The sequence below is a fragment of the Xiphias gladius genome, chromosome 3 (assembly GCF_016859285.1).
Source record: "Xiphias gladius isolate SHS-SW01 ecotype Sanya breed wild chromosome 3, ASM1685928v1, whole genome shotgun sequence".
Lineage (NCBI taxonomy): Eukaryota > Metazoa > Chordata > Actinopteri > Istiophoriformes > Xiphiidae > Xiphias > Xiphias gladius.
Window position 1 is genome coordinate 7,414,754 of NC_053402.1, and position 27,094 is coordinate 7,441,847.

A 27,094-nucleotide genomic window follows, 5' to 3' on the forward strand; every position below is an offset into this window, starting at 1 on the left:
GGTTAATAGGCGGTTGGGACATTCCCTATGGCCCGGGAAACCTCTAAGTCCCCTACAAATGACACAATCTCCTATATCCAGGGCACTGGCGGTACAGAAATAGCCCTTAAGGTTAGCGTCACCAGCCGCAGAACAGCAGTTCAGACCCTGCCTTGAACTGACTCCAAGATACTCCTCTAGACTGTCCCGGGGGGACAGCGTAAGTTTCACCTGAGCTCCGACTTGCTGCTTGGTTGGCTGGCCAGATATGGCTGTTGAAAGAAACATGGGACTACCTATAGTCCTACTTAGATGTGTTGTTAAACAGAACGCCAGAAAAGTAAGACTGAGAAATAATACAATACTAATTCTTTGGCCTGTGTGAGTGTCTCTTGTCCCCATATGATAGAAACAACTCAACTCAATCAGTAACAATGAAAAAAACACAAGGAAACAAGATCTAGAACAAGAGTTTTCTGGCTAAGAACACTGAGCTCTGCTAGATGTCAACATTCAAAGTTTAATATATCTGGCTAGACATCTGGGCCAGACATGGAAATAGGATGTAAAGCACCTTTGTGCAACAACGTACAAGCAGGATGTGTGTTGATACCTGAATGAAGGAAAGGTCTTTCAAAACCCATTCCTCCTAAAGGACATGGGTTTTACCACCAGAAGTAGGGAGTAACTATCCTCCTTCACATTTTACCCTTTATCTTTCCGGTTCTAACTAACACAGAATAACACATACAGGTGTATACATCCTGGTATAACTACATGAATAAACAGGTTTTTCTATTTGTCTTTGTCACTGAGAGAAATACTAAAGTCTGGTCTCCTATGGTCTACTTTACCTCTTCTCCACTACCTCATCTCCCCCTTTTCACCCCCTTTCAATCTTCTCTCCTGCTCCACATCTTCGCCCTCCCTCGATCCCTGGTTCTACATTCCTCTGGCCTGTGCTCAGAGGCAGTCATAATGCAACGCAGAGGGAAAGCAGCATTAAGGAGGTCAAGGTTGATGGCGTACTCAGGCAGGGGAACACTGAGGCACTGAGTTACAGCTTCTCACTCAGCTACTGAAACGTAACACATTAGACATGCATTAACCAGCTGCTTTGTGTGCTCAAAGTTGCTAGTTATTGGACTCACTCTGCTTCCATACTTATTAGATTTAAAGAGGACACAGAAACATCAGGTATTGGTTTAGGGGAGGAAGAAAAAATAGCTACCGGATAAATCAAGCAGAGAAGAGGTGAGCCAGAAAATATCAAGTTTTGTTGGGTTTGGGGATGGGGTTGAGCTTGGAGCAAATTCAGTAATTCAGTCAGTAGAGTCTCATTTGTGCTACATTTGGGACAAATCATTGCAAATTAAAATCTGAAAATCCAGGTTAGGCCACAGCATCCACACAGAAACATTTCCTGTGTCTGATTATTGACCGGGCAACAAAAGTCACATTTTGGTTACATATCCACATCCGAGGCTATAGAATAAGCCAAGCTAGAAACTACACACATGCATCTAGAGTACATCACCAATGGAAAACATGCATGAATATATGAAAAATTTGATCAACGGCTATCATCTTTTATCATCTTTAATATCTCCATTTTACACCAAGGTTTGTAGTATTAGGTATTCACGTCATTAAAATGTAAAAAATGAAGCTTGAGGAAAGATGTTTAGTGCGGCTATGGTCTGAGTTTCACACTTCTCTTTCTAAATACCATGTAAATTTAAAATGGGGACTTACAAACCAACACAGCAAGGCTAAACAGTGTCAGTTACTCTATTAGCACTTAATGCAAACACTTTTAATGATAGGTAGGACTTAATTATTTGTATTTGACTGACATGTGGGTCTAACAAAACATCTCAATTTCCAACTGTTGAACCCAACTAATGAACCCAAACCAACTGATAAAACAAAGTGTTTTATTATCATGAGCCTGCTGGTTTAATGGCAGATTCACTAGGCTCCAAATACTCATGTGAGAAGACTGAGCCAGCACAAACAAATACCTCATAAAGAAAGAAGCTTAGATTAGTCTGTCAACATCATTACGGAAGCGGCAGAGATTTGGAGAGAAGGGCATGCACATACACACAAACATCAAAAAGGACCACACACTCTTTTTGAGAAAGCGGGAGATACACTTGCCTGTAGCTTGAATGCTTTGGGAGATTCGGGCTGTTTTTTTATGGATAAACAGATTCAAGTGTTAAAACCTGAAGCGCTTATGTCAGACAAAAGCCACAGGAAACAGAACACCAGTACACAGTTAGCCCAGCAATGGCTGCACTCTCGCAGAAAGGCATTAGATGACATGAAGCAGGAGCAGTGATCAGTGAGGCTACATTAACATCTATTAGATTATCTATGGATTAATACATGACTCTTTATGAGCTGAATAAATAAAAACTAAGCTATGCACTTTAGATTTGACTAGAGCACAGTAATGTTACAGTTAGTTAAAGGAATAGTTTGACATTGAAGCTACAGGCAGCAGCTGCTTTGTTTAGCTTAACGGAAAGGCTGGAAACACAGGGAAACAGCTACCCTGGCCTTGTCCAAAGGTAACAATATCTGCCTACCAACACCCATAAAGCTCCATATTTAACATTTCCTATTGTGTTTGTTTAATCCGTGCAAGTGGAAAGACGACAGCGGAATTCAGAAAGTAACTGGTCCAAGACAAGGAATAATCCAGCACATAACTCTCTGTAAACAGTCATTTGTCATCTCTTACATTTGGTTTTGTATGGATTAAACAAATAATATACCAAAATCGTGGTAGGTGGATTTTTGTTACAGGCGGACAAAGCCAGGCTAACTGTTTCTATCTTTGTGCTGTGCTAAGATAACCAGCTGCTGGCTGCAGTGTTACATTTAATGATCAGATGTAAGAGCGGTATCGGCTCTCCGCGAGATAGTGAATAAGTGTGTTTCTGAACATATCAAATTACAAATTTAAATTACAATAATGATGTAAAGAGGAAATTCACAAATACTAATAAGGTCATCCAGTATTTCATTTAAGCTGAGAAGATGGACTATTCAGCAGTGATAGTTCAGATGGAGAGGAGAGGAGAGGAGAGGAGAGGAGAGGAGAGGAGAAACTGGAGGCCCATGCCTGGCCAAGGATGGAGTAGGAAAAATGTAGGCAGTGGGGCTCTCACAGGAATGTTGTGGTCTTTGCGCCCTTTGTGTGAGGAGGCAACGTGGGCCAGGTACTGGATGACCTTCTTTGTGTTCTCGGTCTTGCCAGCGCCCGATTCACCTCTGAAAACAAAGGGGATAGACAGCGTGGATATACACATGGACAGACAGGGGGTGAAAAAGCCTTTCTCATCACTTTTAACAAGTAATTACAACACCCTTTGTTTGCAATCATGAGTTACAAGCTTTTACTTGTGAGGCATTACCACATTACAGGAAATAATCTGTGTAAATTGTCCACAATCTAGCAAGGTACAGACAAAACACTGTAAAACCCTAACCAAAATAAGTCTTACTCATCGTTATGGTGGTCAAGAGTAATTGGATGAACCCAAAGGAAAAAATAAACAAAGAGAAAAGGAAAAGTGAGGGAGAGAGTGAACGACCAACAGGCTATATGCTGTTGCTTTCTATATATCCATCCATTCCTCTGTCAGTTGGTTTTACTGGAGAACTCTGTGGTTTGGTGGGCCAGTCTCCAAAGTTTCCAGGCTCTGTTTTTGGGCCGTCTCTAATGATATATATGTTCAGGCAGGGCCATCCACAGCTCAGAGGTCCCAGAGCCAAGAAAACCAATGCCAACACTGAAACCAGGCCAGCAACAAGACATCTAGCTACATACCGGTGGCTTTAGACTAGCTGGCAATTAGCTCTACTGCACCAGGAAGACTGCAGTTTTAGTTAGAATTTGATGGGCGAGTCCTCAAACACAGGATACAGGCGTAGCAATATAGGTCAAGGAAATAACCATTCACTGACTTTTTCACATCTTATTCTTTGCTCTTCTGGCAAGATGTGAACATGTGGGTTAAAGGGGTCATGTATGGCAGGACCCTCACTTTGTGAACTCTCTCTATCTCCTGCCTCACATCTTCTGATGATCACTCTTTCAAAACTCTCATACGTCAACAATATTCTCAACTCTTACGTGAGAAATTCTACAAGTTCTCGGCCTCATGGGCCGCTCCTTGTTCTTTGGCATACAGCATGTATACATAATGCAACATAAGGGCTACTTTTAACTTCCTGTGTATTTCTATTTTCTGTCATCACAGTACAAGCAACTGAACAACAGTGTCGTAAGCTAAAAATCATTCACAAGAACATCTTCACAGCTTGTTTAGATAGTGATCTAGGAATTAAAGTCTATTTTACAGCTGACTGTAGTCCTTCAACCTCAAATCCTGTGCTGTGATTGATCATTTATGAGACTATTCATCAGTAATTGCAGGAACACAAGTCAATTCGAGGTCTTGACTGTCACACACTTGCTGTAGATGTTATTCTGAACACATCACTGCCAAACAACATAACTACACAGACCTTCAGTAAAGCTGTGTTACACACACAACCGGAGACATTTGCCATTGTAACTGGATTAAAAGTGATAGTTGCAAAGTTCATCCTATCCATCCTAAGTACAATAAGATAAGATAAAATAAAAGTTTAATGATCAGCAACAAAGGGCAAAGACCAAAAAAGGTTAATGCAGTTTTGTGAAAGATCTGAAGATCTACTCTGTCATTCTGTCCTGAAGACTGATTATTGCACATGATCTTCAGATTGTTCTGGAAGATTCAATTGAGGATTGAAGGATGCTTTATGTTGATGGAATATAATCCCCAAAGTAAGTAAAGTACTATCTCAAATATTGTTATACACTTCCAACTGATACCTTTTAAACTGAAATCAATATAAATGGTTTTAGAGTGAGGGAGCAGTTTCTATAAACTTGGTGACCACTTCACTTACTAAACAGTGGGGTGACACAGCTAAAATGGCTCCACTGTGCCCGTAGGGGGTGTAGTTTTCAGACTTTAGGACAGATTATGCAACAGCTCATGTCCTGTCATTGGCACTGTCAACTCAAGCAACACTGAAAGAGTGTGGCACTCTCTTTCATAGTAGATGAAGGCAGGGCACCAAACCACACTCATAACTTCCTCAATATTGGGAAGACCCAACATCCACATAAAGCTATTTGAAACCAGTCTTTAAATAAAACACATCAGGATGATGGGAGCTGGCCAAGTGACCCAGGGTGAAAGAAATATGAAGGGAGACGGAAAAACGTTTAATTCAATAAGAAAAAAATAACCATGAAATCAGGTAATGCAGGAGCAATGATCCTTATAAAGTGCTCTCATTGTAACTATATACTGCAAGATATAATGCTTATTTTAACTCTTCTTCACAGTAAGGTACATAAAAAACATTTTAAGGAGAAGTGAGACACTACCTTCATATAAGGTAATCCTATTAAGGTAGAGCTATATAATCTTCATCTTGCGACAGTTTCATTTTGTAGCCCATCAAGCTGCTTTATCAGCAGAACCACCTTAAAGAACAAACCATCTGTTCTAAAAGAAAAATGACTTCACGAGATGAGAGGAGAAGGGAGGAGAGAAGAGGAGGAGAATTAATAGAGATTTAAGAGTAGTAGTACTCACGTGCAAAGGATTGATTGGTCCTCACGATCTGTACAGAGAAAACAGAAAAACACAGTCAGCATCTTTCCATCCTCTCCTTGGCTTTAATGCTTATTGCACCTACAATAATTACAAAGACGGTCTTTCGTGGTCAGGTTGTTGGACCCTAACACAGTAAAATGCAAAGCAACTTAACCAGCATCAACATTCAAATAATGTAGTTATGCCGAGTAAGATGTATGGTAAAATCATTTTCTTATATTTCCTGAGAATAACAAGACACACTGAAATATTGCTCCATGGACACCAAAGTCACGTTATTCCAGTGTATATGTAAAGAGTTCATTTTATAGCCAACAGCCCATTCCTCAACCTGAACTACCCTGCAAAGGCATGCTGTGTAATGGCCATCAAATGACACCCAGGCTAGTAACCGAAGCTCATACACCTTTCATCACAGAGGAATTCAGACCAAAATCCAGATGACAGGATTAGCTGTGCCCACTGAAGTGTGTGACCTCTCAACTTTGAAGGTCCTGCTGTACACTACAAAGAACCAGAACCCAGAGGGAAGTGGCCTGTTTATCAGCAGAGTCTCTAGAATCCTTCTCATGCTGTCAAATTCAGAGCATGCCCTAATTTAATATACTCACTGGTAAACAACATATATGTTACATATTTCCTTCATAATCAGAGGGGATGAGCTAGGTCTGTGAATATGTCAGGTTTTACTTCACCAAACTATCAGTCATGTTCCAAATATGTTATATTGAATGAATTATAAAATGGATGTTATTTGAAACTACTACTATCACTTGCTTTTGTTTTTTCATTAGTTTTAGCAGACTATTTCAACTGATAATTCATTATGTTTAGTTAAAGATTTCAATTTTTAATTCATTAACTTTAGTCAACTACTTCAACTGCTTATCCAATAACTATTACAATAATTCATTCAGTAATTTCAACAATTTATTTCAATCATTTATCTATTATTTTTTAGCTAACTATTTCAATTAACTCAACTTCTTAGGTGAGTTAGTAGAATTTAGTTAAACTAATTAGTTGAGTTTTCCATTTACCCCCTGTACCAACTACAGGGTATAGGTACCCCTGGTTGTAGAAACTTAGGCCTACTTAACCAAAGGTCAACAAGCATATTTTACATTGCGAGATTATTAATAAATTATAAAGAAAGAAATAAAGAAAAAACAAACCTAAAATAAACTAAAATGTTAATTTGATAAACAAATAGAAATTATGCAAATCCTAATTTTGCGACACTGTTAATATGAACTGCTTTTATCATTTCCATTATCAGGTTATAATTCAGCTAAACTTCTTCTTCTAAATTACAAGTACAACTACAAATACACCGAACTACTCATTAAACCCTTTTTTCCCATATATCAACTTCAAGAAAACACTTTTACTTTCACCAGCTCATATGATAGGAGCGATCTGATACATGTGTCGTGCAGTAACTGTTTACTGTCCCTAAAACCTACAGTCATGAACTAAAATTGTAAAACTATCTGTTTGTTTACTATGTAAAGAATGAAACCTGACATCACCTTGCTCTTTAGTGGATAGTTGGAAAGACCTCATCCCATGTGTCAACAATAATGGCCACAGGATAAAAACATGTGAGGTGCGCGGCACACAGGAGAAGCTATAGGAATATCTTACTGGCAACACACGATGTCTATCAACACACACCCTTGTGCGGACAGGTTTTTTGAGTTTAAATTGAATCTTCCTATCATATTGAAAACATTCATTACCAGACCCTTGCTTCTATAAAAGTATTTTGGGTTCCTCGTAAGACTTCATGTCACTGTGACAACACAGAGACAACAATAGGATTAATTATGATTATAAAGTAACACTTGTGCCAGTCACGTGAGTCCTCCTGGTGCTTACATTCCTGTGGCAGGAAGTAAGGAGATTTTTCATTTCCTTAATAAGACAAATTGGAAACACAATCACATTCATAAACATATGGGGTGTGTATGGAATCGGTTACAAAAGAAAATGTAGAAAATGTGTCACAGTTCCAGCTTTACTGACGTTAAACAGTCTGTCACATTTTGTAAAGATATTTCTGTGTCTGCCTATCATTATGAATAAATCAGTGTCACAAATAAGATGACCAAAGCACCTTTTGAATCATCTGATCACGACAGATTGGCTTTTCTGTCCAATGTCCTTCTACCTTAAAATGAAAAAAAAGCTGGACGTGTGAGAGTGAGGTTGAAATGTACACACACATGCACACACACCCCTTTGGTCTTCCATTAGATCTAGTCACTTCCTTTTCTGCTCATCATCAGACATCTATTTACCCATATCACCACTGATTCCCTCTTAAAACTTTTCATTTGACCTTCTATTCCCTTGCAAACATCCATCACGTTCACATCCGAACCTTTCACTTCTTTCCCTGATAGACAATCATTCTTTTTATGTAGCTTCCCCCTTATGATTTCATTCCTCTGTAAGGTCAGACAAAACCAAGTAGATACTGACCTAGAGTGCCAAAACCAAAGGGGAGTTTTTTTAAAAAGTGTCCTCTCCTGTCAAACACACGCTGATCCATGAAGTAGAGAGCAGTCAGACTGATATCCGATAAATGCTGTGGCGCTTTAGAATTCATCACACCCAGATATTCCTGTGGCTCACAGAATAACACAATCCTTTATTATCTTTTTCAGCACCTACTCAGCTTTTGGAAGACAGTTTGGATACAACCTCTTAGATACTATATATGGTATTGTGTAGAAGCGAATTTTTACATCTTGCAATCTTTGACAGTTTAGTAATAAGAAAACTTGCTGACGTGATCTGTGCTGTCTGAGTGGATGAGTGCGTGGTCCATGTTGCCACCTTGGCCATCTTGGGAGCTGCTGCTTCCTAGGTCACCACGGCAACTAACTGCTGGGTCATATTTATCCAGGATGCCATGCTGGCTAGGCAAAGGTAGACCTATCAAACTGAACGTGCTCTTCCCTTCCAGTAGCTCATTACTGCCTCACTAAATCTTTACCCGCTTTGTGTTTCTCCTTTCTCTCTGTTGCTCTCATTTCCCTTTTTACCCCATGAATGGTGCACAGCCAGATTACTCAGACCACTAAAAAGTGGGAACTTACTAGGGACAAAATCCCCTTTTCCACACAAACAGATGTTTTTAATTTTATCAACTCATCATCAGAACTTTTAGCTGCTTTGGTTATTTCCTCCACAACAACACACAGCCGATGGAAATAAATTGGTCCATTCATTCATCAAGTTTTAGGTTAGACCTCAGTTCAGTCTCTGTTTTGGACACCAGTGAAATACAAATTCAAATTACAGCACAGGAAAAGAGAGCTTTCAGACCAGTCCGTACTGCTGCAGTGTCTCACCACAGTTCACTGAAGGGTGAAACACATCATTTCTACTCCATGTTCAAGATAGAGAGCAGGCAGTTATAGAAACAATACTTTCAATTGATCTAACATTCATTTCCAGGCTTTTGCTACACATTGGTCTGAGCTGATAGTAGGGGTCTGTAGTGAGCACTGCATTCATTCATTTATTCACACAAATCATGAAACTTACACAAATCATATACACCTCTTACTCTATGTATCTCTCCAGTCAATCAAAACAACTGCGCACAGTCTGTCTAATGGGTGTACAATACTAATACTCACATGAACAAATCTCACTTGAGGCTCCCATGGTAGGAGACTGGCCTGTCTAACACAGTAGGGCTCCCTTTTCTGCTAATAATTTATCCCCCACGAGAATTACAAACCCTCATTCTTCACATTCCTGAGCATCCCCCCTCTCCTTCCATCTCCACAAAAGCCCCAATAGTTACCATAACCCCCCGACCTCATTTAACCTTGTACAGCCCCAGTACTCCTCTCCTGACTGTAACTCAGTTAATTGTTCTGTTTTCACACCAACACATGTAACCTATTGTAAACTGTTTGGAAGGCAGGAAAACCATATTCAACAATCTACAACACTATGGAATATCCTGGGAAATGGTCCACAATAATGTAAAGTAAGTGATTTATAGTTAATAGGTTAAAATATACAACAAAAAAGTATTTTCATTCAAGCTGTTGGTCAAAATGAGTTTCCTTGAAATTCTGTGCAGTCACCGGTAACAGTAATTTCTTTTTTCCCCTAATTTTTAACGAGCCACAGTCCGAGGGTGGAACAAAATTTCTCACTTGGCCTCCAAACTGAAAAGGTTTGAGGACTCCTAAACACAATCACCAAAAACATTCTCCACATCCCCAGCTGAAACCAAACCTTGGTATACAAAAAACAGTCTTGGAGCAAGAATCATAATTACATCCATTTATTGTCAATGGTCCACAGCAATATATCTCCAGTTCAATGCACTTCGACCCAAAGTCTAACCCACAGATTGTGCTCCTAATTGTTGCAAACTGTTGTTTTAATGGTAACCCTGTGCATGGGGATTAGTCAGCTGTCAAACAATTTATGATTACATTCACACTTATTCTCATTAGTCTCATACTTGTGATAACATTGGCAAAGATCACTAAAAGGAAACGTTGTTACCAGCCCTTACCAAAAACACAATTTTCGGATTAGGAACATGCAGCTAAAAAAATGGAAGCTTGGCTTGAAACCATGATTTTGAATCTTTTGGGGTCTTTGCAACTGGATGCAACACATTTTTTCCCCACTGCAGCTCAACCTCTTACAATTTGCTTCATAAAAGAATTCTTAAAGTGCAACTGCACACTGTGAATATTCTAGCACCATGGCAACCACTTAACACACATAAGAAATCCTGAGTGACAGCCAGTGAGCTGCTCTCTCAAAACTACTGTTATATGTAGTGAGGGTTACCCACAGATACACACAAACACATCCACTCGTGCACATCGTGATTGTATTAGTGCAAAGGTAGTATGAAAATGGCGGATTGTTTACTCATAAAGGTCTAGAGCAGAGGCAGGACTGAATCCAGAGCTACTTAAAACCAGAGCAACAAAGCTCTAAGTGTGTATGTGTGTGTGTGTGTGTGTGTGTATGTGTGTGTGACACAAGTGAGACAGAGCTCATTCACATTCCCAGACAGTGGAAGTTTCAAACAGTTAGCATGATCTTGGGTGTGTTGTGGTCTGCGGGTGCCTGCAGTGTATAACTGTCAGTTCGAAGCTTCCCAACAATCATGATAAGACGCAAATTAAACACTTAAGTAGGGGACTGAAGAAGAGTAATATGCTACATCATCCAACAGCAGTTGTGATAAAATAAACAGACTTAGAAGTTATAAATCCTCCAGTAGGGATTATGGTAATACTATCAGTCACCTCACTTCCTTTACTGTATGGCGGGAAAGGCAGAATTTGAAATATCAATACATCATGTCTAACACATTTAATTTGCATTTAGAATACTTGGGGTCTATAAGTGACCTATTTACAATCTTTAGCAAAAAGCAATTAAAACATTTACTAATGTGATAGTATCGTCCTTGAAGGTATACATAAGTGCCTCATGTGAAAAACTAGCTATTCAGTTCAATGTTAAAGGGTTCTCCAGCAATTTAGTAATGCACTTCCATTAAGTTGGAAGATTCACAAAAGACAGAATAAAGACAGAATCGTCAAAATCAAAGCAGCAGAGGCCAAGATATCCTCACTTTTTGTCCCTAGTATATTAGGTTTTTTTTATAGGTTTCAAGCTCAAACCAAGACAACCCTGATGACATCATCAGAGTTACTTTTTCAAACTTTGGAAAAATCCTTCTAAACGTCTTTTCAGACGCTACGCGAAGTGAACTTCTTACCGTGTTATTTGTGTGAATTGGACTGCTTAACCCTGTGATGATTTGCCCCAAAGTGTTCTGTCATTCATTTACTCACCACTCACTTTCCTTTTTTGACTCGTCTCTGTGCGTTTATGAAGCAGAATTATAAAGCCCAGAGATGTTAATTTTTTGATCACACTGAAACATCAACTCACACAGACATGCATTTGCCTCTTTTTGCACTGTTCCAAGTGAATTCATGTCTAATTAATTTTTTCTGTTTACTTTGTATGCAGTCACACTGTGTCTAAATTTCAGCTTGTTTTCTGTCTAAACACAACTTTAGAACCATTTTTACAAGTTAGATAGTACTCATGATGAGTAAACTGAATGTTATTTATAAAATTGGTGGAGTGCCCTGTAAAATTAACACTAATTCTCTGAAATGGAAAACTGCATGTCCAAGTACATCATTCACATTTCCCAAGGCAACTTTGAAGGATAGGAGTTTAAGTTTTTGGTCAACACCCCTGATAGACTTTGTAAGAATATACAAGTTCATCACTGATAGTGCAGTTTATGGGACTGGTCCAGAGTGGAACTGCAACAATTAGTAGCTTTAATGTTTAAGTAATTTTTAAAGCAAAAAATATACACATTCTCTCGTGCAAGTTTCTCAGTTGTGAAATTTGCTGCTTTTCCTTGTCTATAGAATTGTAAACTGAATATTTTGGGGTTTTGGACTGTTGGGCATTTTTTTCAGTTTTCTGATGTTATATAAGCCTAATGATTAACTGAAGGAAGGCATATTAATTGATTATGAAAATAATAGGCTGCAGCCCTAGTTGATAGCAGAGTGAGTGAAAGTTTTAAAAGTAAAGCTAAAAGATGAAAAGACTCATCTCTTATTAAAGCAGTCACAACACTGCAGGTCTATGTTTCTAATAAGCGCAAAAACACGTTCCATAGCAATTTGTACCAAGCTGTTAAGTGTCAGCAGTTAAAACTTTACGATTAAGACAATTTACGATACTATTCATAGATATTAAATAACTCATAGATATTTTGGCTCATAGATCAAGTTCTTTTGAATTACTACAATGCAAATTTCTGTATATCTGGCCTTTTGCAACCACTGAATGACCAAACAGCTCAACTGTGTTGCAGCTGCAGCTGCCAGTTAGGCATTCATTGGCTTTCATGAGCCTACGAACAGAAGGGCAGACAGCCCCACGGAGCTGACTGGCCATTTACGTGTACCATTCATTGTGTGTGTGTGTGTGTGTGTGTGTGTGTGTGTGCTGGAATTCGGATCCCCCTAGTTTCCCTCACTGCCAGCACTGGGGCCTCTTGGGTGTGGAAAAGGCGTTGTTTTCAGCAGGCTGGCATTGCAGCAGAGGTGATGTTAAGGGGAAATGAGGGGCAGGCATGGTGGGGTCAAAATGTGGAGATTATTCCTGCTTTTATGGTTATTAGCTTATGTGTTTATTCATCAACCACAAATAGTACAGATCCCCTCTGTGCCAATTAGAAACAGAAATGTCAGGAGTAACAATGTAGAAAATGCAGGTGAGGTTCACCATTTTCACACTGTCTCTGAATAAACAAATGAGTGGAAACCATCCTAAAATCCTGATGACAATCACAGGATGTTCCCCTGTGCACAACTGAATACTTCCAAGGAGCAGGAAGACTGTAGAACAGATTAGGGATGTAGCTGACCAGACGAGGAGAGAAGGGTGTGGTGGGACGGGACCAGATAAGAGAACGAAGAGAGGAAACTGGAGATATCAGAGAGACAGATATCAGAGTAGCATGTTGGTATCTTGATGGAAAGAAGAAAAACAACAGAACAGAAATAGGAGCTTTCCAGCTATAAACAACGTCATGTCACTTGCTGACATACTTGGACATTGAATCCATAGGGTGTTTCAGTACTTGTGATTCAGTTTCAGGATATCAATGACAGTTGGCAGCAGAGTTCACAGAAATAGATTGTCATCATTGGTTAGTGAATGTCGCCACCCTCTCGGAAATGGCAGCAGTGCGTGAGGGACCACCTGGGTGAGTGTGTGAAAGTAGAGACATCCAACACACACACACACACACACACACACACACACACACACACACACACACACACACACACACACACACACACACACACACACACACACACACACACACACACACACACAGACAGACAGACAGACAGACAGACAGACAGACAGACAGACAGACACACACACACACACACACACACACACACACACACACACACACACACACACACACACACACACACACTAGATGATTTAAGGGGCAGAAACACAGTGTGGTTCTATACTGAAATTGGTGTGTAAATGAGTGAGCATTAGAGGTACCAGTTTTTGTGCTAAGGTAAGCTAAGTGGCTGCTGGCTGTTGCTTCATACATGAGCTGACACGTCAAACATGATATAAGAGTGGAATCAATCTTCTTATCTAGCTCTCCACCAGAAAGTGAATAAGAGTATTTTCCAAAATGTTAAGAGGCCATATAGGCCTCCATTTGAAGCGTATATTGTTAAAAAATAACGTTCAAATTAGATCAGATATGTGATATATGAATTCCTCTGCTTCCTGTCAAAGCATTTCATGATTAAATTGCAAGTAAGAGCAATGAAATTAAACAGATTAAACAGTAGATTTAAGAATAGTATTGCGCACATATGGAAAGTAGAGTCTCTTGCGTGTTAAATTCATTTTCTGAGCTCCATTCCCTGTGGGCTTGTGCTTGGCTTGTAAGGTTTGTGATGTACTGTCTGAGCTGCACTCTACAGAGACCATTCAGTCGGGATTTTGGAGTCTTTCCTTTTTCAATGTCTCACAAAGCACATTTTTCAAATGCTTCTGATGCAGGGGTAAAATGAGAAAAGTCTTCAGAGGGTAGATAATAGCGATAGAGAGAGAGGAAATGTGAGAGTTATAGAGAACCAGGTCCCACATGTTTCTCATAGAGGGGTGCTGGACTGGTGTGGTAAACATCCTTGGGCTAATAAGAAAACTCTTTGTAACCTAATATGTCTATCTCCCTGCATTAACTGTAGTTCGTGTCTGCTGCCCTGAAGATATGTACCAGCTATATGGAAGCATAGCAAAGAGACAACATAAGAGTACTGATGGTGGAATGGAAATCTATGGCTCAGCTTCCCAGTTGAGAGTCAGTCAGTAGGACTGTAACATCTGGTAAGGGTGGGAGTGAGACAGATTAATGTAGTTTGAATAGTTGTACTACCTGTAGCTTGTGTTCGCTGTTGAAGAAGAGAAGAGCTATATATATATAAGGGACAGAGAACAAGAGGCATTTAAAAGACTACAAACTATATACAAACACAGGGAGTATTACATGGAGATGAGAGAGACATGGCAACACTGAGACGTAATATACCTTTTGGTTCACTGAGCACAGTTGTCATGCCAGGCAAAGTACCCACAGTGTTAAAATACCAGAACACAGAAACACACAAACACACTCATGCTCTCAATTCCAACAATAGCGGAGGGGTGTGGGGTCTATTCTCTGCTTCTGATGCACTCTTTCACTATTCAGACCATTGTTCATTCGTCTGGCTATACAAACTTAAATCACATACCAGTCATAAATTCATTAGCAATAATTGCTCCACATAAATTCAATTCTGTTGTCTATCTATCTATCTATCTATCTATCTAAAGATGTTAAGAAAAAACTTCTTTACAAAGTGAGCATGAATTTCATTACAGTCCATTGTGATTTCAGTTCTGTTGCTGTTTCGGTGCTACTACATTATCTGTGAGTAAAGTTCAGCTTAGTTCAACACAGTTCTTGAAATTTTACAGCTGAGGATCCAAATGAGAAATTCAGGATTTTGTCAAAACACCAAAGGTAATAAAAGAGTTTGAGTCTCTTCCAACATGTGAGCCCAGCAGACCCACAAAGCAACATTTTTACTATTGCACAGAGTGGGATATGCTATGATCCAGAGTGAGTGCCAACAGTATGTGCAGCACAAAACCACACTGCACGGTTTGTAAGCAGGAGGATGATTTGAGCATGTCTTGGGAGAGTTTTTTTGTTAGGTATTTTCCAAAAATACAATGAAAGCACTAAATAAAGAGAAAGTAGAGAAAGTAGCAGCACTCCAATCAGGTTTTCTGGTTTTTATGAAGCATCATGGGTGACTAATGGATTGCCTGCTACTGTCACACCTCATCGTGTCCATCGATTTTCCATGACTGTGACTGTCAACAAGCATTACCTGGGTCCCATGGGAACATAATACACGTTATCACTAACACTGCTTTAAGGTCTCTGATAGATTTTACACACTTCTCTGGCCCGGGGTTATCCTCTAAGTATGAACAAGACAGTGGCTATCTCGACCTGCAATTTGCACTATAGGTATTTATACACAGGCACATTTTTGTTTATGCTAACAGAGTGTAAGCGCTGCACAACAGCATGCCTACAGAGAGTTTAAAATTAGCCTTGTGCTGTTGGGTGTTGCCTTTAGGCCAATGAAAGGGGAGAAAAAGCAGTTGCGGGAGATATGGCAGAAAGTATTTGGCAATGTAATCGATTGCAGATGGCAGCCGTCGGGTGGCTTGTTTGGTCCACAGTGATTCTTTGTGATGGCTAGGCCCACCATAATCCCGGCCATTTTCGTGTGTATGTGTGTGTGTGTGTGTGTTTGTGTTTGTGTATGTGTGCTTATGCTGGCACCTCGAATATGACAGTGCTAAGCTCTGCGGCTCCACAGGAATTCAGACACACAAGGGGGAGCAGAGGTTCAGTCACAGAGGGGAAACTATATCAGTGTGACACTGTGTGCCAGTGTATGACTGAATCTGATAGAATTAGAAAAAGAATATAAAATAATATATTAACCTGAGAGGGATAAAAGTTTACAAGAGTGTTTAGTTCCTATGACTAATAAAAGTGTAACCAGATCACTGCAGCAGTGCCATAATAGGTGAAACAAATATTCAAAAAAGTAAAATGTCATCAAAAATAAAGAATTGATATGATTTGCAGTCTTTGCTAAGCAGCAGATTTTTGTGACAATGTCATCAGTAGCTCGTTAAAGTGACAGTGGAATAAGCAGCCAGTGAGCTAGGTGCTTTCTCCCTGGTCTGTAGTGGGTTGTAAGGTAATGGGTGTCAGTGAAAGGGTAGTCACAACATCAGTCAGGCAACCCTATTTGTTGTTTCGACGCATCTGGTATCAATGCTATATTTCTCTCATGACAACACTATCAAAGACCAAAGGCACTACATGACAGTGGCAACACCTTAAATCCTCTCAGTTTTATGACTGTTTCTGACACTCACACAGACACACACCTACCACTATGGGTCAGGACCTGGCTTCATGGTAATTAACAGTGTTGACTATTGACTACACATATGTAAACACACACAAAGTCAAACAGATTAGCTGATATGCTATATAGGTGGACTGACCTGTGGGTCTGGCTAACATGGATACTCAGAATCATCAGTGTTATATGTTAAAAAAAAAAAATACCATATGGTAATAGAATACCATAAATAGGTAGGTAGGTGAAATACATGTAGTCTTCTTAACATTCATAGTTATTCTGTGGTTTAAGCCAAGCCTCAGAAATTCATCAGCCTGTAATATCTAAAAAATGTGCCAACTGAGGATAAAAATCATTTTAAAAAGCCAAGATTCAGGTTTTTTTCCATGAAACAATCACATACAAATGCATGACGACTGACACACAACAGCTTTCCCAATCATCATTCTGTCCAGGCTTGGTAGGAAAAAAGTCTAAGTGTGTACATCTGGGGAGGAATGTAAGTGTAAATCAGACCTGATGTACAACCCCCAAACAGAAATATGATTTTATCCTGAATGAACTCTACAGCTGTCTGCCATTAAAGACGCATCTGCCCGTGTGTATTTGTGTGTGAGACAGAGTGTGTTTGCAGTACACTCATGTAAGCATGCTGTTTAAACAGGCGTCCCCATTTGTCTGAAAGTCATCTCTTGAACATGTACCAAGTACAGAGTCCTCTTGAAGACCAGGAAAAAGTCCCTGACCCTCTACACCTGTCTTGTCACTCAATCTCTGGGTGTGCCCTCCACCAGCCCCCCCCCCCCCCCTCTGCCCCCAACAAGAGGCCTCATTTCCCAGGGAAGAGCTCTGTAGCTCCAGGCCTCCCTGCCTGCACCCACACACACACACAGAGCACCCTGGTCCCAGCCCCCTTCAGAATGCACAAAGCCCCCATTGTGAGGCACAATGCTGGCTGCCCCCTCTGCCTTTTCCCTGTACCCTCTGCTGTTTCCCCCATAACTCTGTCCTTTCTGCCCCCTCTTGCTTTTGCCTGACTCTCTCTTTCTCTGCTTTTCAGTCTTCTTTGCTTTCTTTCCTCTTTACCCTCTCCTCTTTATTCTAAATTCTCCGCTACCAATCCTGTTTATTGTGTCTGTAGGGGTCTCGCGTCTGCCCTCTTTTATCGTAGCTCAACCCCTTTCCCAATATCCCCTTCAATATTAAGGCCTTCAACATTCCCTCTTCTCTCCCCGTCTTTCCCAGACCCTCCTTCTTGGTTCAGTGTTGCAAGACATTTTCCACTTCTATGACTGTTGTGTTACCTCTTATATCCCCTTCTATACTCTGCTGGATATGAGACATTTCATATCTAGGAGTATCTGCAGCTCATGCAAGGTGGGACTCATTAATGGTATTGGAAACAAAGTACAGAATGTAAGTCTCTCTCTGCAGAGATTATTTAGAGCTCTGTTTTTAGCAACATACGGGAATTTAGAGCTCTGTTTTTAACAACATATGGGAATTTACAACCATTAAACACTACTTTTGCTCTGGGTACATCTGTCTATTCTGTGTCAGGCTTTGGCAGAGATTTCATAGTTTTTCTGTGCTGTCAGTTAGTGAAACTGCTCGCAACACTGCAGCACTGCCTTTGTCTTTCCTCAACTGATGGGAGTATGCCTTTCTAAAGGGTTAAATGAAGACTATTAAGGACAGTATGATCCAAAACAAAATCTAATTTCTTGTGTTCTCAGACTGCTGTGGAATATGGCACTGCAAGCAAATACCAGTATATTTAATGCACATACAGGTCTTCTTTAATGGTATCCACAGCAAATGAATGACCTTGTCAGTACAGTTTGTACCCCAGGAGTTAATTATGAAGTATAAACTAAAAATATGCATTGAGCAACCAATGACAACACAGCAATAACCAATTAAAGGTGCCACTGTACTAAGGAGAGGCCAGCCTGCATAGACAGCCAAATGTGGCTGCTCTTTCTGGCCATAAACCCACTATTTTGCCTGTGTGCATTCACCAATTTCAGTTGGATTTAGAGTATACTGAAAGCATTGGTGTCTCTTTCTTGCAGCTTCTGCACAGTCTTCGATGCCCCCTTTTTTCACCTGGTGTTATAACGTGATCTGTAAATGGATACATCATCTGAATAATATCATCTGATCCAGGAACCTTTGAATTTATACTTGTTATTAATAAGTGTTGTAATTATCTTTATTCTGCCCATACTGTGATCAGATATCAATATGAAAATTAGTCAGGTGGGGCTAGCAGACTTGTCATCAAATATGGTGCATTCTGAGGTCAAGTAGAGCAATGCCACGGACAGGCATCATGAATTTGTTTTGGGAGGGAATAATTGTTAGATACTGCTACTACTTGTAGTTTTTGCTGGGCTTTTTTTTCATAAGAATGTGGTCAAGCTGCAGAGACTGAATTTATACCTGGCTGAGATCCAATTACAGTGCAAGCAAGACCACCTCCAGATGTGGTCAAGCTGACCAGACCCCATTCCATTCACAGTGCACTCTGTGTGCATTTTTCACCTGGCATTGACATTCCTTTGGATATGTTATCTTGATTTTCCTTATCAAGATAAGATATCCAGATTCTGATGGCATGTTGATGCCAGGTGTAAATTGGGTAGGAAGCACAAATAACAACATGAACAAGTTGGTCAGAGGGTAGTTTTATACTTTACTCCTGAAATATACTTGTCATTCATCCTTCTCCCACTTCTAAAACCCACATATGCGAAAAGTACAGCACTTCTTGAGTTTCTTGAGTATCCTGAGCTGCAGTAACACTGCTGTACAGTTCAGTTGTCACCTGAGTGTAAGTCTGCCTAATATGTCTTCCTGAGAAACAGCAGCATGAGCCAGAAACAGACAACTAATTAATTAAGATGAGCTGAAAAAAATGAATGAAAATTGCAAAACAGATAAACACATATGACAAAGGGAATCTGGAAGGGAATCTTCAAGGAAGTTAGCTCTGTGGTCTGAGTAGTTGAGAAATGAAATAAGAGAAAATGGAGACACAACGTTGTCAGTTAAACAGAGGTCTAGCCATGGCAACCCTGGCTTTATCTTGAGGAGGAGGAGTGATGAGAAGCTAGAAATTCCACAAAACTTGTCCTCCTGTTTTACCTGATCAAAGCAGAAGAAGGAAGGAACAAAGCAAACTGAGCTACCACAAAGCTTCCAGCAGGGCTGTGGTTTGTATTTTTCATGGTAAGTGAAAGGCGACCGAAATGCTTTCAAGGATGTGGGGAATTTTCCTCTTCGGTGTCTTCCAAGCCAGAACATTCTGGTTGAAAGAAAGAAAAAAGAGAAAGGAGAGGACTGAACAAACTGGCAAGTAAAACAGAGAAAAGGGTGGAAATGAGAAAGGCCAGCTGCTCTAGTCACTGAGAGAAGAAAGAAAGCAATTATAAAACAGTAGGAGTTCCTAAATAGTTTGCAGTGGCTTTGGGGCATTAAAAGACACAGCTTTTCTCACCCTGAACAAGACAGTGGCCATATCAAGCAGACAGAAGGAGATTCAGTCAATAACACTCACAACAGTCCCTCATTGGTGCCAACTAAATGCTGTCACTCAACAATGACACCTCTATTTGAGATCCCAGGGGAAGGTTATTTTGGTCGCACACACAGATACACACACAGGTATCCATGGTGATGCACCCCTGCTCAGGAGCCCAGCAGTAGGTAAAGGGCCGCTTGGATGACTGTGACAACTTAACGATGAGTCAGTTTGTAGAATTTAGCACAGCATGGTATGTAAAGCTGGGACAGTGATGACCTCATTCCGCTGGTTGCCTTGCCCCACCCCTTGTGAGGGACAGCGGTCCAAAAGAATGAACGCTGGTGACAGAGAAAAGAATGGTGGCACAAGAAAGGTGTCCCATGTCCAGACAAACATCCCGCATAGTGATAATAGGAAGAGAGGAATGTGTGTGTGTGTGTGTGATTCTTTTTGTGTTTGTAGTTCTGAGTAAAGCTATATTTAGAGTTTGGAACACATGGTTTGTGCAACAAAAGTAATACAAACAGTAGGAAATGAATGAAGGGACTTTAGAAGGTGCACCATTAGTTTCATGTCATACAAATACAATTTCCCAGAGCTTCAGGCTATATGCTTTACAGGAGACACCTTAGACAGTATTGAACTAAACTGTGATGGTCAACGCTCTGACCCTGCTCAGCCAAGGGCTCAACTCATAGCTTTCAGTCAAGCTCTCAGCCGTGTGGAGATCTAGCCTGCTGAGACAAGAGACCAGAGCACAGCCTGAGGGCATGTAATGACAAGGAGCCAATGGCACATCAGACACTCAAACCCTGGAGTTTTATAGCTGCAGCTGTGTAGGTCAACCACAAAATTGGTGACAATGTCACATCGAGGCTGATGTATGTTGGGACAAATAAAAAATAAATAACAGGGGAAACAATGGTAAACATGCTTTTTAAAAAACATATACATTAGATGTGAAACAACATTCAAGATAAACTACAGGGAGAAACTAATGTTGTTTTTGCACAGTTTGACAGTGATGGCACACAGCAGAGCAGAGAGGCTGTCTAAACACTGATAGACTCTGATAAAGGTTCTGCTTATCACAGCGGTTCTTCTACATCAGAGATTCAAAAACAATTAGTCAGAATCCAAAGTTGGTCATAGTCCTGTGTCTTGTGGGTCTTTACTTTGTAAACACGCTCACGTGAACAAATTTTTAGAAGGCACACACAGCAATGTGCAGACCAGTGTGAGCTTCCATCAAAACAAGTTGCACAACTCTTCTCCAATATAACAGGCTCTATTAACGTTTTGGACTATCTTGCCTCTCAGAGTGGATGAATATTTGATGGGCCCCAGCTTCTCCATAAACCGTAAAAAAGTTAAAAGTTTGAATATCCAACGGCTGTAGCTCATTGCGAGGACCAGCTTAGCTGTGTGTATGTGTGCAGGATGAAGACAACTCTACAGGATCAGTGCAGCAGTTCCAGTTAATGACAACCTGAAGACATATGCTGGCTGAACACATTCTCTCTCTTTGCCTCTTTTTCTCTATTCTTATAAATCCATCTGTCACAGGGCATCAACTCTTGCCACTTGCAGCACGTTACTCTTATCTGAAATACAGGGAGAGGCTGTCATCCATCTTTGCTGGCACTGTAGGCTGATATACTGTGTAAACCAAATATGAACTAAATCAATAAAATATACTAAATCCATAAGGAAAACTTTACCTTTTAGATAAGCTGTTGAATAACTCAGAAGCAGTAATACCTTTTTCATATTGAAAAAAAAACAACAACAAAAAAAAACAAATCTACTTTTCTCAAATAATGACATCAGTATGAATTGAACTTGTGTCTTACTTTGAACTGGTGTGCTTGGAAAAAGCTACATTGGTTCAAAAACAAATCAGCTCATACTTTGGAGAAATAATGGCATACAGAGCCAGGAGGTTACATAAGCATAGCATACCACTTGCCAATAATATTGAGAACAAGCTTAGTATGAGCAATGAGACTTAAAACTTCAATCCCAAAATCCTTTGCCCAGTGCTTTACAGTGTTTGAGATGGTGTTGAACAGCCTCTTATTACCATGCAATTATCAATTAACCAAATGATACTGGTAATAAAGCTGGAAAATATGCCACATAGTTAATCTTCTACCCCCCCCCCACATGACAGCAGACTACTCAGACATAATCTATGATGTCACATCCTCTCTGACCTCAAGACCTTTCACACACTACACACTATCTTCACACACTAATCTCCTTTACTATGCAGCAAAACCCCATCCTGCCTGCAAGTGAGCTAAACTCCCTGCCAAAAGAGACCAAAATACAAACATAAATGTATGAAAAACAACCAACCTCAGTTTCCATCTTAACTGCACCTATTAATACCAAAATCCACAGTTCGGCTCAAAAGTCAGAATATAGTAATAAACTACTCCAAGCAATGTTCTTTTCCCCTTAAGTGTCTGTATTTCACTGATGATGATAACAACATCAACTAAAAACAAACTGAATTATTACTTACTTTTATTACGTTTTTTATTCTGTAAAATCATTCAGTATCATTGGGAAACACTAAAATTCACACTGGTGACAATCCTGACACATTAAACTTTCATAAACCTGTCAGTTTAGGCCAATAAGGGCAGTAAAGGCAAGATAAAAGGTCAATTTTAGGAAAACAAGTGTCTATCATACCTTGAAGCATGCAGCGGTATGCTGACTCAGAGATGGCATAGATGTGTGGAGGCATCTCGTGCCTCTTCTTTCCTCTGTACATCTCAATGATGTTCTCTGAGTAGATAGGCAGGTTCTTGTACGGGTTGATGACCACACAGAAGAGGCCAGAGTATGTCTGTAATTAAAGATATAAAACAGACAATGATGGGAAATTAAAATACAGTTAGGAACAAAGAGAGGCTGCAGGTCAAAACCAGAATCATCATATTTTTAAGAAATATAACATATCCAATCTTGCTTAAAGCAGGCAAATAAGATCTCACTAGCCAGAATTCAAAGTGGATATAAACAGAATATGTAAAACATCAAAAGATCAAAGCTTTTAAAATCATCTTGCCTACATTGTATCCATGCAGCAAGTTTTGTCATTACCCATTTTTTTTAGGTGCTTACATCATCAGAGCGGCACAGTGATAGACACAGGGCAGACGGATAGAGTCAGACAGAATTGAGGGAATGGTACTTAAATGAAACACTGAACAGACTCTTGTCTCTTGTGCAAAAACAAAAAGGCTCAGAGAGTTGTAATGAGAAACTTCAATTCTAAAACAGCACTAGACAATGTGAACAAAGAGTGTATGAATATCATAAGATTCACGTTGCAGCAAACAGCTTGCACTGCAAACATTTAGCCTACTTTCTGACTTGCGGTATTGCATTTGGCTGTGTAAATAGCCCGAAGATCTCTCCATAGAGAGTGTGTGTGGTATGAGTGCTTCTCAACTATGCTGTAGGCTGACTCGACCAGGCAGCAAGGCAGCCAGGAATGAGTGAGAGGCCCTGGTGTGGCAATGGCTCTCTATCATTTTGCAGAGCCTACACAAATGCCCACCCCAACTACCTAATTAGCATATAGTACATACTACTTGTTCAGAGTAAAAGTTAACTACAGTTACATGTACTTGAAATATATGGACCTTAGATCTTTAAGAGGAGTGAAAGAGAAAAATAACAGTACTGAAGTACCATTGTGCTAAAACTAGAAGTCAGTTTGTCAATTAGTAATACATGTGTAATTTATTTAAAAAAAAAAGACAATAGAAAATTCATACAATGACACAATCAATCACATGTCGACTCAACAACCCAAAAATGGACACATATCACATACAGACAAATGCTTGATGGATGTTATGAAGCAGTCAGGCCTATCTGACTGGAGGCCCCAATCATCAGAGGCAGCTGGCTCCCTGCTGGCTTCAAGGTCAGAGTGACAGAATGTTTGTTTCTTCTGTCCCCTTCTAAGACCATACATTCACTCTATAGTGACATTTTTTTTTACAAAGAACACTGGCAAAGAAAACTGAATATAGAAAAGGAAAATCAGAATCAGTATCTGTGAAAACTTTTGTTATGATTGAAATTCTTTTCAGGAGTAGGCTCCTCTTTTGAATGTCAGCATGGTCCTTGAAATTCATAAGAAAACATATTCTATAAAGACTGTAGTCTGTAATAAATGACTGAGCTTCGTTAAAGAGCTTTAATTGTTTCGAGAACTGTTTATTCTGTTACCCCCCTTCTGTTACATATTATAATACATTGTAGCTAATAAAAAAAGATGTAATATTTAGAAGAACTATGTCCTAAAGTGATCTTTTCATATTAAAGCATCAAGACATCTGCTTCATAATTAAAACTATATTTAAGGCTGAGTGAGGCACCATACCATGAGTGACTCAGCTGCCATAGGTTAACGTAGGGGCCCCAGAGAGCAGACAGCATTCTGTAGTTCTTAACGTAACAGCTCAGTTAGGGCCCTCAGTCAGCACTGACCAACATATGCTCTGTACTGCTGATACAGAAAAACTATGAGAAAGGGGGTGGAAAAAAAGGTTACGAAGGAGACAGAGGCAGACAGAAATGAAGATTAGAGCAATGATCCAGCTGAAAGAGCTACCCGACGTCCAATCCAGTCACGAAGCAGGGCTGTAACAAACCCAGAACTGTATTCTCAGCCTTCCTGTAAATTGCTTCAAACCTGAGGGGAGGAGAGCTCAGAGAAAAGAGAGAGAGAGAGAGAGCCTGCTGAAATTCTAACTCATCCCTCTCCTTTTCAAGGCCAATGAAAAATTAATTACCCCTTATCTAAAACTGGAGCTTCTATAAATAGGGGGTCTGCTCTGTTTTCATCAGTTCTGAAACCTGCAGCACTGAAGCAGCTGGGGCATCGTAATTTGCTGCATCATGTCATTATATGCATGTTTTATTTGGTTGGAAAATGCACAGAGCACTTAATTGGCAGTCTCTTATTGGACAGAATTGAAATGGTGAATCATTTTTAGGTTTTATTTCTACACTGCTTACGGAACATACTGTAATACGATCTCTAAAAAAAGACAGCAGTGGTTGAATTTGACTGTGGCTTTTAGTTAGGACAAAGTTAGAGGTGCCATAATAATCTCCCAAACTCTGTGACAAATTAAGCAAAATTTCTCAAAATCAAAATGGAATCCGATATACTGTCTGCTTGGTTGTTGATATGCTGCTTCCCCTCCAGAACTGTTGTGAAAAATCCTACAGGATCAATGCCGTATAACAAACATGTTGTCACTGTTACCAGTTAGCAGAGCATACAACTAACTCAACACCACCTGCCAAACTGCCATGCCTGGCCTTGTCCAGGAAAGAGAAGGTGATGTTTCCACTGTGAAATCAGATCCAGGGGAGGGGATGCAGTGGCCTAGTAACAGCTGAGAAACACACAGGCAACAGCAGACACAACAGCCGACCCCATCTGCCATCTCTGACCAGTCAGGCAGTGTGCCTACGTGGATAGGCCATTCTCCACCACAGAGGCTGGAGAGGGCACTCTAGGTGCAGAGGCAGCCTCAGTGCAATTGATCTGTGAGGAGAATTAGAGACCTGACCACTCCCTTGACAGGGCTCTGATCTAGTGATTTCATAACAAAGCTAAAGAATACTTCAAACTAGGCTTTTGAAGCATGATCATTACACTGAGATGCTTTAATAAATTGGAAATTTTTGCTCACTGAATTTCAGAGCATGGTGGCAATTGGTTTAAAATTCATACTGCAGTCTATTAATAATGCAGTGAATAATCGTGCTTCGGTTTGTCAAAATCATGGTGACATGAAAAGCAAACAGAATGTCAAAGGTTACATCAGGTCACTGTAAATGTCCAGCAATAAGAGAGAACGCATGTGGTTTTAATTTAAACATGTAAAAACAGTTTTTCTACAGGGATATAAGAATGAGCATGACTGTGCATTTTTGTTTTCATTAGTTTTTCTATACTGCTTTATCTGTTGCCAGCATTAGAAAATTGAACAAGTTTTGAGTAGAAAAATAGGACAAGTTTGTCTTGCATATATCTAGCATTTGAATCACTGAAATATTCAAAATTCCACAAAAAGTAAGAAGAAATAAGATTAGTTGAAGATCTTAGAAAGAATGAAAGAAAGAAAAACATTAAGTCCATGTCATTATTGTTCAGGTCAAGTGAGCCAGAGAAGAGGGAGTGTGGGAAAGTGAACAGAGTTGGTGAAGATAGCACAGACACTGAGCAGCAGCAGTGCCGAAGTGGGCGGCAGGAGAAAGACAGATGGGCAATCTTTTTGCCATGGAAAAATGCTGAGGCTTTCTGACAGCTGAGGCTTATCTAACGACACAAAGGCCTGCTTGTAGCCCCGCTAGTGTGGCGTAGCCTAGTGTGTAGCACTGTGGTTAGCCTGTGACTCGACACCTAACAGGCAGAAAGCTGTTACAATAAAGGAGTAGGCCCAACAGACTGACTGACTTCAGATGGAGCTGTCAGGTGAGCAAAGGGCCACAGAAAGAGCCAGCAGAGGACAGATCAATCATAAATAGACCAGTGGGCTAAAAATGCAATGGTAGCCTTAAGATTTAAGGTGCTGGCTAGTAAAGGTGTGTAATTGCAATCCACACAATAAACATATAGGCAGAGAGAGACCATGGTCACACGTTTGCCAATGTTACCAGGAAGCTGCCTTGCTGTTTTGCTGGGAAAGGGTGTTAATTGGAAAGATGATAAGTAAAACTGACTCATCTAATTTGGCAGGTGCTGAGTCTAACTTTTGACAATT

General features: G+C 40.1%; 1 protein-coding gene across 3 annotated transcripts in view; it reads right to left on the reverse strand.

Moving 5' to 3' along the window:
* LOC120788408 (myosin-10) overlaps positions 1 to 27,094 on the reverse strand; it is a 56,477-nt gene that overhangs the window by 25,431 nt on the left and 3,952 nt on the right. For 2 of the 3 annotated variants that reach the window (XM_040124207.1, XM_040124206.1), the window contains 4 exons: positions 22,989 to 23,145; positions 5,652 to 5,679; positions 3,162 to 3,264; positions 2,143 to 2,172 (listed from right to left, as the gene is read on the reverse strand). In XM_040124207.1, the coding sequence (XP_039980141.1) occupies positions 2,143 to 2,172; positions 3,162 to 3,264; positions 5,652 to 5,679; positions 22,989 to 23,145 (318 nt within the window). The remainder of the gene's footprint in view (positions 1 to 2,142; positions 2,173 to 3,161; positions 3,265 to 5,651; positions 5,680 to 22,988; positions 23,146 to 27,094) is intronic. The other variant, XM_040124208.1, reaches the window with a different exon arrangement.